General features: G+C 39.7%; 1 protein-coding gene and 1 pseudogene across 12 annotated transcripts in view; both read right to left on the bottom strand.

Moving 5' to 3' along the window:
* The window catches only part of RBMS3 (RNA binding motif single stranded interacting protein 3), a gene marked incomplete at its 3' end in the record, with an annotated part of 716,065 nt that overhangs the window by 552,359 nt on the left and 148,841 nt on the right, over positions 1–14,865 (bottom strand). For 7 of the 11 annotated variants that reach the window (XM_082415128.1, XM_082415124.1, XM_082415129.1 and 4 more), the window contains exon 2: positions 3,686–3,858. In XM_082415128.1, the coding sequence (XP_082271254.1) occupies positions 3,686–3,858 (173 nt within the window). The remainder of the gene's footprint in view (positions 1–3,685; positions 3,859–14,865) is intronic. The other 4 variants (XM_082415132.1, XM_082415127.1, XM_082415131.1 and 1 more) reach the window with 1 other exon arrangement.
* Positions 1–14,865, bottom strand: part of LOC309638772 (DNA primase large subunit pseudogene) — a 251,633-nt pseudogene that overhangs the window by 87,963 nt on the left and 148,805 nt on the right. The window lies entirely within an intron of this gene.

The raw sequence follows: 14,865 nt of genomic DNA, 5'->3' as shown, positions 1-14,865 counted from the left end.
TGTTTTCTATTATTTTATTACTATGGATTTAGCAAATATTGCATTTCTTATAATATAAGGGAATAGTAACTCTGAAAGTTCTTATAATTTCATAGGAATAACCATGGAAAATTGATCCTGATGGCAAGATAATTGAAACCTACAAATATTATCTGTTTTGTAGGTTAGATTATTTTAAAGTGTTGGTTGAGTCATAGGAATGCAAGATGATTTGAATCTTTAGAAGAATGCTAATTTAAAAGAGCAAGGAGCCCTCTAAGACATCACCACTACAAGAGAAGAAACCAGGATTTTACAAAGGATTTACAATGGTCTCTAACAAAGGCGTCCCCAGCTCTCAGGTCATACTCATGCAGCTGAATCAGCTCAGGCAGTGGCCCTGCCAACACTGTAAAAGGGGATTGGTGAAAGGTGACCAGCGTAGGTTTTACTGCTAACTAGTGAGGGCCTCAATGAACTATCAGACTTTTAAAGTAAAAAATATTTAAAAGATTATCATGTATAAACAAATTATTTTATACGTGAGGAAAACCAAAATTAAGAGGGGACAAGTCACTTGTCTAGGGCCACATACCCAGTTGATGGCACAGCCAGGAGTGAAACCCCAAACTCTCAGCGCATGGTTATTTCCTCTACATTATGCTGCCCGGTCACATTAGTTCTCTCAGTTTCCCGGAAAGCAAATCTCAGCAATAAACCTCAGGTCCAGACCACTTCAATAACTGAAGAACCCACAAACATTTTTACAATAACAATAACATGAGCCAGATCTTATTAGCCAGCAAAAATTAATATGAACAAGTAACCACTACCCTCTGTGCCCTTGGCATTCTTTAAATTTCTCAAATAAACAGAAGAAACACAAACAAAACTTTTTTTTCCCTCAAACATAATGTTCTTGTGCCACTAAATCTCTTTCCTGAGTTAAAAATGCCAATGCAGACTTTAGGTAACCCTTTCCATTTATAAATTTCTGGCAATATTCTTTGCAGAAATGGACACTGATACAGAAATTCATAGTATAATGCTACATCAGTGGTATGGTCATAAACCAGCTCTCAAAAAACAAAACTACATAGAATTTTAAAAGCCCTCATTTATAGGGCTTGCTGATTCCTGTGATATAAATACTCCCACCATGGCCGATTTCAAGATACTGAGTCTGTAACAAATCACTCAAGAATTCCTGAATATTTAACCATTGGCTCTGGTGCCTCAGTCAGAGGCAGCTGCAGTACACCACTGGTACTACAGGAAACCTAGAAATAATCAAACCCAGACCACTCTTTTATACGAGGAGAAAGAGGCTCAAAGACAGTAAATGATTTGCCACAAGATCACACGGTGGCCGAGCAGGTTATAATACACCACCTCAAATACCTTCACACATTTAGTGAGACTTTCTGCGTTAGGAATAGTCAGTGGACTTTATATTAATGTAGAGACATGTGGATGAAAAAGGTCACCTGCTACATCAGTTAACAAAGGAGGTTGCAGACACCAAGCCATCAGCCACTGCAGCCACCCTAGACAGTTAAGCAGGATACAGCAGGATACTGGCCCTAGACAGTTAAGGTGCATCTCCAAGGGATGATTTCAATGAGCCCAGACTCTTGAATCTGCCCATACACAGAAAAACACTAAATTCATTAACTTGAGATGCCTGGTTTTCCTTAATTAACAGTAATCTTTTGATGTTCCTACTACCTGGTTTTTGTTGCAAAAACTCCTGTATCTCCTGGTTCCTCCCTTACCTCTTCAGATCTGTCCCTCAGAGCTGTCTGAGAAGCTGCCTCCCAGGCTTAAGCCCTCAGCAAGTCTGCCCAATAAAACATAATTCTCAACTTTTAGGTTGTGCCTTTTTTTTTTTTTTTTTAAAGAAATGTTTCTCAAAAAACCAGCAGCATCATGACAACACCAGGGAACCTGCTGAAATTTACATTCTCCGGCTCCACCCCAGACCTAGTGAAATCGCAATCTCAGGGGCCCAGAAATCTGTGTTTCAACAAGCTCTCTGAGTAGTAGAGAGCAGTGGGAAAGAATCTTTCCTTAAAACCCAGCAATATTTTTTATGAATAAGATTCACACACAAAGATAATAGCTGGCCTTCTTTTTCACATCAGTATCCATTACAAAAGATTATTCATCTGAAGCTTCTAACATAAAGTCCATCATCTTTCACATTTTCAAAGCCCTTATTTATCAAAATAGTTTAGACTTTTCTAACACTAGCAAAAAAATTTAAAAATGTTGAGTGATTTACCTTCCAGTTCTCAACCTCAACATTTTATAGACCAAAACCTAACAAACATATTTGTATATCTTAGCACTGGCACCTTTCTTTCTTTTTTTTAAATTGCTTTCAAATAAATATTTATTTTTCAATGTTCTGTCTTACCTCTTTCACAAATCAAGGCAGTTGATACAAGCAGGGTGCCCCTACCCTAGTCTACATACTGCCTTGTCAACTGATTATATAGTTATTTATGTATTTGTGTTTTGTTTAATCTGCCACTTCCTGTTGTTTTGATATTTGTTCCGAATCTTCAAAACCAGAACAAAGGCAAATAAATACTATCTGCCTTGTTTTCCTCTTCCAATATTTTAGAGGTTGGAAAATTTACAAAATAAATATCCTCTCAACCTTCTTATAAAAGCATTGCACAACAGCAAAAGAAAAACTGAGTAATAGTTTCCCCCAAATTAAAAATACCCAGCTAATGCACAGTCAAGTGACAAATAGCTACACTGATATTACTTTGAAAATAATCAGACAGCAATCTAAAAATCCAGGCCTATGGTTCTTAATTTGTTATTCACTATTCTTTAATTTGGAGGGTAAACTTAAATATGTTTAATTGATTTGCACAGAAATAAGAGAGTTAATAACATAAGTGTTGGTAGATAGTAGATGAATGAAAACATTTTGGAAGGGCATTTAATCACTACCGTATTTCCTGGGAAATATAAAACTAGGTGAGTGCGGTTCTTGGCTTTGGTGGGAATAGCTTCACTGGACTTGGAAATAGATGTTTTCAAGGAAACAAAAGGATTAGCCTTCTAATTTTCCAATTACCTGGTCCCGGCTGAACTTACATTTACCAAGCAAGAACTGACCAGAAGAGCTTTGCAACACAGCAGGTGACCATCCTGAAATCTACCACTTCTGAGTTTTTGCAATCCCCATCACTAATACCTCTCCAAAAAAAGAGCACAGTTTCTTTCATGAGATTCATCATTGATTCCACCAACCACAGGTGTGAGAACCTACCAGCCACAAGGTGTGGGAACCCACCAACCACAAGGTGTGAGAACCCACCGGCCACAAGGTGTGAGAACCCACCAACCACAAGGTGTGAGAACCCACCGGCCATAAGGTGTGAGAACCCACCGGCCACAAGGTGTGAGGACCCAACTCCATGACTGCTCCTCATCTTCCTGGTCAATACATGCACATCAGCCAGCATCCCTATGTCTCTCTGTTCAAGAACCTTCTCTTTCAAAGCAAAAGGCAAACAAACTCCATTCCCAAAATAAGCTGGACTCAGATCTTAAATTTAAGTCCCGTTTCTACAGCAGAGTCTTCCTCACCAGGTACACTGGGTGCAAAACCCAACCCCATATGGACGAGCCCTCGTGGGCAAGGATGTGGTTGGAAACGGCGCAGAGGGCGGGGGGCACTTACGGTTGGCACAGCTTGATTAGGTCCTGGTCAGTGGTGCCTGGCGGGAGGCCTCGAATGTACAGGTTGGTTTTACTCAACTGTTCCCCGCTGCTGTTGCTGCTGCTGTGGTTGCTGCTGCTGTTTGTGCTGGGGCTGGGAGGAGCCATGGGGTGGGGAGCTGGTGCATAGGACTGCTGGAAACAGAAAAGGCTGTTACTGGAAAAACAAAGCCAGCAACCTATTCCCAGGCCAGCAGAGCAACTCGAAAGCAATGCAAGCTTCTCAGCCTCTCCAATCCACACATGCACACTCGTGTTCATGTCCCTACTCTGGGGTACTTCCGGGAACATCATTTACTCTCCCCACATCGGGCCCTGCATTTGGATCAGCCTAGCACAGTTCTCTCCTGGGTGCACCGAAGCTCTGGCCCAGCTCACCTCTGACAGCCAAGCATCTTTGCCTTGCCTCTACTCCATCTTCTCTCTTTTTCTCCAAAGAAACTTCCTCATATTGCTTTCCTCACCATTACTCTCCAGCGTGATCACTCTATAAATAGCAGTGCTATGAATGAAGCAGTGAGTGAATGACTCCATCTTATCTCGTTCTCCCATTCCAAAATCTGCTCCTTCACGGTGAATGCCCTTTATTTGCAAACTGAGCTACTATTCTCTCCTCTTTGAATCACTCTGATTGAAAGTCTCAGCTGAGGCACTACTGACATACCGGACAGGATAATTCTTTGTCGCCGGGGCTGTTCTGTTCATTGTAGGCTGGTGGTAGCATCCTTGGCCTATACCCACCAGATTCTAGTAGCACCCATCCCCCAGTTGTGGGACCAAAAATGTGTCCACACACTGCCAAGTGTCTCCTAGGGTGGGGAACTCTCTCCCAGTAAAGAACCACTGGTCTAACCTGTCACACTGTGTTATTACAAAATGTAAGTGACAAGATGACCCCCAGTGACTTGGAGTATGCAATGTGAGAATCTTTATAATTATACATGCCAGAATTAGGAGATATATTACACTTTATCCTTTATTTCCTTTTCATACAGGCATATCTTCAAAAGTCTAAAATTACACTGATTGTCTGGGTTTGAGTCCGTGATGTGTTTATTATTGGCTGTGTGACCTTTGGGGTGCCTGAACCTCTCTGAGATGCAGCATTCTCATTAATATGAGGAGGATAAAATTAGTACTCCCCTACATCATAGGGTCTTTACAAAAACTCAATGAGTTAATGCAAACACAATGGTTCCTGGACGTAAGTAAGTGCACAATAAGAGTTAGCAATAACAAAAACACAAGAAATAATGGTGATAATGGGAATTCCCTGGCGGTCCAGTGGTTAAGACTCCACACTTCCACTGCAGGGGGTGTGGGTTCAATCTCTGTTTGGGGAACTAGGATCCTGCATACCATGCGGCACGGCCAAGAAATAATAATAATAATGATAATATTTGTGATTCATATCTGTCTTGCAAGTGATATTAGTCTTTAAATCTATCCCAGATTTTCTCAACTATAATCTAGAATGCTACGTAAATACACAGTGAATGCATCAATCATGATTCCAGTGCGGACACTTTGGCCGAGTTCTAACCTGAAGATTCATTAGCTGTTTTATCAGGGGTAGAAGGTGAGTACTTATCTAATAGCAAGTGGATGCTTCGTAAACACTCAAGCTACATCCCACACAATAAAAACTGAGTGATCACAGCAGTTAGCTCATAAAGACAGGAGGCTGTGTCCAGTTTTGTTTCTTGCTATAATAATCCATTTTATACCATCCAGGATTTCAGATTTGCCCCAGTCCATATTCCCAACTGGCTATAATACAAGGCCTCTTGGATGCAATATGTGAAAATGTAACTCATTCCCTCTGGTCTCTTCTCTCCCATTCCCCACACAGCCATCCACCCATCACAAAGACCCATTGCTTTCCGTCTTGCTGTCATTCTTGCAGCCTCCATGCTAGAAACCTTGGTGTTAGCTGCATTCAACCACTTATTCAGTATTACTTAATCTATGACCAACATTTTTAACGTACAATTTGAAAATGGATTACACGGGAGAATACCTTCCTTTCTCAATACTTGAATACAATGAGTATTCATTGCCTTTTGGAATGTCATATCTGCATAAAGCTGAATAAAGTTTCTTGGCTGAGATTAAAAAAATATTCCTTCTTGACCTACGAATTCTACTTCGCTCCTCCGACACCCCAGAACACTTAAGCTCTACCTCTTTACGAGTCTTGCACTTAGTAGGTGTTCAATACGGCCTTGCTGAAGCAGTGTCCTGGTCTGTGTATCTCACAACAGAACAGATGGGATTTATCTTTGACTTCCCTCCTGTGCGTTATTCTTTTAAATTTCCCAGGGCTTTTTTCAAGCTGTTTCTTACCACTTTCACCTCCCCTCTCTCCAAATTCTTTGAATTCCATTCTGTACTCAGGCTTCTTTTAAAATGAGGCTTTGTTTAAAGCAGTTTTTCCCACTGCATAGCCTTTAAAACCACCAGGGAGCCAGAAAAATGCGTCTAGCTTTATGTGTCACAGATCAGATGGACCAGTTCAGACCGAGTGAGCCCTTGACTGATCAAATAAGAAAACACCGACTACAGGATGATCAATCTGTGTTGACTTAATTCTTTTTTTTGCCCCAGGGGTCTTTGCAAGCATTTCCATAACCGGACACCATTTAGTAAATTGCATGGTGCCTAAAACAATAAATGTGCCCTCCAGAGGGCCCAGTGGGAAAAATTAAAACAAAACGGTCAAAGCGAATCGAAGCTAGGATGAGTATAGGGAACGTGTATGCATGGAAATGAGGTATATAATTTAAAAATAGGAGTGGAAGCACCAGGTTCTTGTAGAGAAGGATGTATTTCAAAAGCCCTTTGAAAAATACATACAATGAAAAGTGGTTTTCTATGCCCTATTCTTGTTTGTGAGTTCTAGAAATTCTACTGAAAGATGTAGACGTTCTCAGTCTTATTGAACCAATCACTTCACAGGTTTTAAGAGTCAGTGCCAACACTCTTGCTAATCCTTAATATTTTCATTTATCTGTTGATGATACACTGAACAATTCAGGTAGCAGTCTACATTGTAAATCATTCTTTTGTTTTAAGAATTATAAATTCCTTCCTTTCTACTCATTTTCAAAATGCACATTCTTTAATCAACAAAATGTTGGCAGAAGGTTCCTAGAATGTCTGATAAATGCATAGGCTTGAATTAATTTGTGAAAAGCAAAAGCAGTTTTGCATACTCTGGCTGCCAAAGACAAATGACCGAACTATGGCATCTCTAAAAAAAAAAAGGAGCGGCAGTAACCTTTAAGGGTCAGTGGGTCACAGCAGCCACTTTCCTGATTAAAAGTGGCTCTGATTGTTTTCTCAATTCTTTGTTTTTAGATGGATTTGCAATTTTATCATTGATTAACGTTTAAATCATTTTGAGGGACTAAGAAAGACATTTGAAAATGTTAGTTAAAAATATTATTTCCCTCAGATAACATTGGCTTTGCTATATTGATCAAAGTCACACTTTATAAATCCTATTTAGGAAAGGTGAGGACTTAAGAGTCTGGGGATACAGAACACTAATGCTGGACTGTACCAGGGCAGGGCATCGCTGTGAACTTGCAGTGTCAGCTTGTTAAAACCAGTAGGAGCAGCAGACTTTCAGAAGAGGGTCTTCAGATGGTACTGGATTGAGGAGGGGGATAGAGGGCTTGTCCTGAAGCTGCATATGCTTGGCAAGTATGCAGATTTTTCTTAGATGTTTATTCATGGTGGTAATGCTGGGAGGGTCTGTTAGGGATTCTTACATGGGGGCTAAAGCCCTCTTAGCCACATGTTGGGGCTGTTAAAATCAGCCAATCAAATAAAATGACTTAGCATCCGTTTTGGAAGATGCTATTCTTAAAATAACTATTCAAATAATTAGAGGTAACATTTGCCATCTGCTTGCTAAGCATGTTATATGTTATCTTCACAACAGCCCGATGAGGCAAATCATTTTCTTCTGGGTTTACAAATGAGAAAACTGAGGCACAGAAAGGGCAAATGACCTTCTCAAGGTCACGCAGCTGGAGCCCCAGTTTGAACCTAGGGAATCTGACCCCAGAAGCCACACAGCCCCACACAACACTACATACATAACCTCGCCTCTTCATGATATGGGCACCAATAAACACAAAAGGCTTCCTTGCAATGAACTCTGCAGGACGACACCCTGGCGGGAGCTCTGGCCCATCCAAGTATAAAGGGGGAGGAAAAGAATGAAAATGATAAACAGCATACAGTCACAAGGAAGGTTAACAAGCCCTTTTCCTCTATCAGAATTTAAATGAAGTCCATCTTAAATTTAATTTCAAAGGGGAAGTCACCATCAGAAGCGAATGTGTTATGAGTTTTTCAAATAATGTCAAACAAGGGGGTTCATTTGTCAAGATTCATGGTTTGTTATTTAATAACAGGAAAATGAAGTGGCTTGTAGATCATCCTAAGCAGCTGATTCATTTAGTGTGCTTTGTTAATATGCCTCATTTTTCAAGTTTGAAAAGTGAATCAACCAGCTCCTCCTACATTCTTGGAAAATGTGTGGTTTGGAGGGCGGCCCGTTTGTGTTTTTAACCCTTAGGTACTTTGGAGATAAACTGGAGAAGGATGTGAGTTGTGTTTTTGTTTGTTTGCTTGTTTTCCTGTTTATTTTTTTAAACAGAAAGCATTTGGTACATCAAATAAATGTTCACACATCAATAAAATAAATCATTAAAAATCATCTTTTATACAATGTCAGGCTACATTGGATGAACACCTGTCTGAAGGCCGTGTTGTAATGCACAGACATTAACCAGGTCCTTTTAAACCAGGGTCCCCCCTCCTTGGCCTTACTGACATTTTGGACAGGATAGTTCTTTGTTGGGGAGGGCTGTCTTGTGTAGGATATTTAACAGTACCCCTGTCTTCTACCACTAGATGCCCATTGTGCTACGCTCCCCCCAAGCTGTGACAACCCAAAATGTCCCAGATATTGTCAAATGTGCCCTGGGGTTATGACATCGTCCCTGGTTGGGAGCCACTGCTTTATAGAGATCCAACCCCTCTCCTTGAAAGGCCAATACAGTCCCCGTTGTGGAATAATGACAATAACTCAACGGCCCAAAACTATTCATTGAAACACCCCTCACCTCACCGAAGTTCAACTTCTTGCCCCCAGTACCTTCACCCTTTGTAACTAACCCTCTGCCACATTTCCTTTGCAGCAGACTAGGTCTGAAACATGCTTCTCCCTCTGATTGAAAACATAACTCTTTTACAAAGAGCATTTTAAATATTTTCTGCATGCAATTCCTCTTGTCTGGGAATCACAGGGCCTTGATGTCAAACTGCAGTCAATTCTCTTCCCAGCGTCTGGCTGCTGGCAGGATCCTGAAGAAGTTGGTCTGGTGGTTTTGGGTAGCCTTGGACTCCATCATGCAGCAGTCTGCTCTGCTGATGGTCTCCCCAATTTGTTTTTATTCATCTCCAGTGCAAGATAATTTGTACTCTTTTATCCACTCAAGGGTAAAGCCCTGGATAAAGTCTCCCGTGAGACTGACATGCCAACTCTTTTACTCTCCAAAAATGAATACAGACCACATTCCTGTCTCGCATCATACATTATTTAGCCTGCACGTACGCATGCAATCCTTTGCTCGGTGGATGCTGCTGTGAAAGGCTGTGGGATTCCTCTCCCAGGCAGGGTAATTTCCACGTAACCTTGTTTCTGCAGACCTGTTCTCTGAAAGAGTGGATGTGACAGGAATCATGGCAATCACTGTGGTGTCTGTAATAGCCTCAAATGAGGGTGAAGAAGAATATTGTCCATGCAAGCAATAAGAAATGCAGCTAAATTAATATCTAAGGCAAGCCATGCGACTGTAGCCAGAGTTTCATGAGCCACATACAGGATGGCTTTGTAATTTTATGCTAGGCAATTGCCTCTCCATTCTGGAGACTATGACTGTAGAAAACAATCGTTTCAGTTACACGTTTTATAACAGAGTTTGGCGAAAACCTGCCCCCCTTCACTTTGCCTATCCAGAGCTCAGATATGGAAATGAGTACTAAAGGACAAAATTCCCCACAAAAGGCATTCATTTGCACATTCTGGTCACTGGCCTATGTAATAGCTGCTGTCAACAATGGTAACAGGATGCTTAAGAGCTCCAGATTGCCCGCTGAGAATCCACACCACCACTAACTAGGCACTTAAGCCTCTAGTCATGAGTAAAAGACGGATTATGATGATCTTACCTCAGAGGTCAGTTGTGAGGCCTTACCTTGTAAATTGCACATAAAATATTTAACACAGTGCCTGGCACAGAGTCAATACGAAATAAATTATTTTTTGTTCTTAACATTTGCATCATCATCATGAGGCAGATCCTTAAAATGAACACGGATTTCTCAGTCCCAGTTGGAGTAATTTACCTTTGAGGGGGAGCTACAAGAGTCAATCTTCTTTTTATAGGTATGGCAGCCACTATTCTTGAGATGAAACTATGTCATTAGAACTGGGGTTTGCCGTTTTTATCAAGAACCAAAAAGCACTAAGCACTGATGAAACAATCATTGTGGATGGAATGGATGATTAATTTCAAGGTATTTATACATCACTACTGCGGTCTGATTAAAATTCTGTTAGGATGAGATTCACTTTTGCACTAAATATTAGTATTTGAAAACCCCAGCAGTTGCATCATCATACATTGCTCTGTGCTATTTACAAATAGGCTTAATCTGAAGTCACTGAACTCCATTCAGAGGTTTCAATATTAAATGACATTTTAAAATTCACAGTACTTAGAAACACAAGTAAAGTGGCTATTGTTCATTTCAAGCAGCTATAACCCAGTTTCATTAATCAATTTACAAGCTTGAGAAGAGTGACTACTATAAATGATGGAATGACTTTTTATAAAGATTGCTCAATTCTCCAAATGTCAATGACATCTGGTCTCTGCCCCAACCCTTCTTTTAATGTGGCCAACTCTTGATCTTTTTAAGGAAAAATAAACAAAATTCAGACAGACTTTGAAATTTGAGGTGCTTACTTAGTTTAAAAAGTCAAGTCTAGGGCTTCCCTGGTGGCGCAGTGGTTGAGAATCTGCCTGCCAATGCAGGGGACACGGGTTCGAGCCCTGGTCTGGGAAGATCCCACATGCCACGGAGCAACTGGGCCCGTGAGCCACAACTACTGAGCCTGTGCGTCTGGAGCCTGTGCTCCGCAACAAGAGAGGCCACGACAGTGAGAGGCCCGCTCACTGCGATGAAGAGTGGCCCCCGCTCGCCGCAACTAGAGAAAGCCCTCGCACAGAAATGAAGACCCAACACAGCCAAAAATAAATAAAATAAATAAATAAATTTAAAAAAAAAGAAAGAAAGCATATTGAACAAGTTTTAAAAAAGGAGATTTAAAAATAAGGAAAAAAAAAAGTCAAGTCTACACTTTGCAAATAACCTAAACAGCTCATGATTCCTATATTGATAATGATTGGTTCCTCCTGCAAAAATTGAGCCATGACTGGTTCCCCAGGTGGAGATGACAAAGTCCACTACAGTATAAAAGTAATTGTTAGAATTCCCCAGAAATCCTGAAAGCAACTAATCCCTGTATGGTACCTCCGTTCTGTCTGGGGAATACTTCAGAGATAAACTCAAATGTCTGCTTTCATGATGGGCTAGAATCACTGGGAGAAGAGTGAAAATCCAAAACAGGTCCCCATCAGCTATTGATGGAGACCTCCAGGAGAGCCAATGGTCAGCACCTTGATTCAGAATGCCATCAGAGATGAAGAGTAAGGGAGGGACTTGCGGAGAGTCAAACAATTACAGTTGAGTCACATTCTTTTACCTTATATGTTTACTTAAATTTTTAGTTTAGTTCTCCCCCCATAGTCTATAATTTTGAAGTTTTTCCTCATTTTTTTACAATGTTCTATGTTTCACAGTTTAATACACTGTTTCCCTAAAATCACAGTTAGCAATATTACCAACAATTAACTCTCTAGCTTTCTAATATATGCTGCCCTAAATAGAATAGAGACCAATAGACATAGCTTAAAGAACACCCACCATAAGTTATGTCAACCTGGTATTTTATTGCAACTGAGTAAACACTTTCAAAGTTTTCAGTCATGAAAACAGATAGAATGAGGCAGCTAATCAGTGATAAAAAGAAAGCAGTTTGTTTCAAACTTGTTTTTGTGTAACAAAAATTGCTATCGATAACAGAAGGCTAATCGGAACATCAAATAACATAAGGCTTTTTTGACACAGCAAATCATTTTGTCCAATTAAATCAGAATTTAGTTTTTCTGGAAGTAGATCTATGATGACTTGGGAGCAATGTAATAACAGCATAAATACCACATAAAATAACATCTACTTTCCTTGTCCAAGCTCCCATCCCACCTTTATAATGTCCCTCCAGCCCACACCTTCATAGTCACATGTGCATGCATCTTTTTCCTTCCACTTGGAATAACTGGGCTGCATACCTATGTCTTACTCTAGGGTGACTCTAAAAATGTACCTTACAACACCTTTGGGATACTTTTGAGAACAAAAGAGTAGATATTAATAATTAAACCAGGACACAAGGTATAAATTGAAACCGTCCAAAGTAAATTGGAATATACAGTCACCCTATAATTAATTTCTCTATATCTCTATCTCACATATTCCTCCAGTATAACCTAAAATTCTATCCCATGTCATGGACTTTTTTGTTTATTACTTTAGACCTATTTGACTTTTATCTCTTGTTCAGTTTCTACATTCTTAAAATCTATAAAAGGTCACAAAATAATGAACAAGAATAGCACAGGCTAATGTTTGTTGAGCATATATTTTATGCCAGGCACAGTTCAAAGAGCTTTATACTCACTGCTTTATTTCATGATATCAGAACTTTTAGAGGTAGATCCTATTATTATGCCCATCTTGGAGCTGGGAATACTGAGGCTTGGGCAGGTTACAGGGTTTTCCAAGGCTGTTTAGCTACTCTGCAGCAAGTCCAGGACCTGAAGCTGGGCGGTCTTCATTCCAGTTAATCCCAGATTTAACCTTAGATATGTGCAGTCCAAGACAGTAGCTACTAGTCACATGTAGCTATTTAAATGTAAAGATAATTAATTCAAAGAAAGTGAAAGAAAGAATTCAATCCCTCAGTCACACTAGCCACATTTCCAATGTTCAAGACCACTGGCTACTAAGTGCTATGTCGAACAGGCGGGCACAGAACATGGCGATCTTGGCAGGAAGTCCTACTGCATGTGCTGACGGAGATCATTCTGGCAATTCCAAGGCCCTGCCTCCCACAATACCCTACGCATATATAGCACCTCAACGCACTGAGCAGAATAATTGTCGCAATGTCTATGCTGTTCCTCATACATTTTTAAGTGCAACTGATCTCCTTTCAGTAGAGACCACATTTCAGTTTTTTCTCCCTCCTGAGTGGGTCTAGATTTTGGTGTCTAAAATCTCTCTCTCAACTGATACCTCCCCTGACCCAAAGTAGTCATCATTAAAAGAGATTCCCAGGAAGTCAAATATAATCTGTGGGAAGGACAAGATGTATTTTATCTGTTTTTAACTAATAACCAAAATTTCATGTGTAGTGCAAAATTGCTGAATACCAAGAAACGAAAGCAACTGAGGTAAACTGCTGGTACAGAATAATTGTCTCTGTTTTTGGCAGACGAGCTTCATGTCTGAGAAGGAAGTTTAGCATTTTCAGTACGACATCATCTACTTCACCTGCACGTCCCCCAAAAAGAACACCCCGACCCCATGCTGTCTGCTATTCTACCAACCTTATTTCTCTCTAAACTAGACCAAGGTGAAAAACAAGAATGCTTTCGTATAGTGAACTACTGGGGCAATTCAGCAAATTCATAAACAATAACCCATATTCCATGACATAAAATAATTGTGTTATTTTATTAGCCATTTCATTCATATTTTATTTTTGCAGCAAAGTTAAATGTGAACAGAACCAACACTTCGAAAGTCCTAAATCTAAGAAATTTAGACTATAAAACACAATAATTTCCTCAAGAAGACAAAGAGCACAGATCAATTAGTTGTGACAGCAATTAATACCTACAAAGTAATTGCTTCATTATAAAAACTGGAAGGAACACTTGTGGATAATTTTCTATGAATATATTTTCAACATTTATGGTATTTTGGGCCGAGATGGTAACTATGAGAATAAATTAATGCTCAAGTTCAAGAAAAAAAATGATCTGATAATAAAATGAATATTACACATTTATATTGTCATCAAATTTATGATAATTTTAAAATCAGAAACATATGAGATATTTACAACTTGTGCTTTAGAGAGTTTCCGAAACCAAATCCAATTTTTGATGCATGTTCTTTTTTGTATGATTATTGGAGATTTTTTTTGCACAGGGATATTCTCCATAATCAACAGAATGAACTATCCCCAATAATAAGACAGTCCTGCTTTTCCTTCTCCAAATTACTCTTGTTCTTTTAAAATAAGTGATTAAGGCTTCAGAGACTGGCAAAAAAAAGGGTATTTGCCCTTAATTGGGAGACTCTCCAAAGACTCAAGATGAAGAAGGAAGTGTTATTGTCACTGTACAACCACTAAGACCCTAGATCCTGAAGCCACACCACCCAGGTTTCAATCCTGCTGTACCACTCATTGTCTGTATGATCTTGGGCAAATTACCTAACTGCTTTTGCCTCAGTCTCCTCATCTGAAAACGGGATAATAACTACCTTAGAAGATTGTAAACATTTCAAATGAGTAATTATGTGGAAAGTACTGAGAATAAAACCTGGAACACAGTAAGCCTTCTACAGGGGCTAGCTACTATTATTACATCAATCTTAAAGCATTTTTACAATACTCGTTATTATAAACAAGCATGATCTGTTGAGTAAGACGTGTATTGGTTGGTCTCTTGAATGGTTTAGTGAACTTGGGTTTGCCTGGTTTAAAATCTTCCAGTGCAAAGTAAACAATCCATTGATGCTTGCCAAACTGAAATTCTCTCCATTAGAAACCAAGAAATGTCATTCTTCAATGAGAAATTAGGTTCAGTTCGTACTATTTCAGCTACTGATACTAATTGCCTTCAGATAAACTGATGACAAGACCCT

This window comes from Balaenoptera physalus, assembly GCF_965194825.1.
Source record: "Balaenoptera physalus genome assembly, chromosome: 11".
NCBI classification, from domain to species: Eukaryota; Metazoa; Chordata; class Mammalia; order Artiodactyla; family Balaenopteridae; genus Balaenoptera; species Balaenoptera physalus.
Note: the sequence above shows the minus strand (reverse complement) of the source record. Positions and strands in the feature narration are given on the sequence as shown.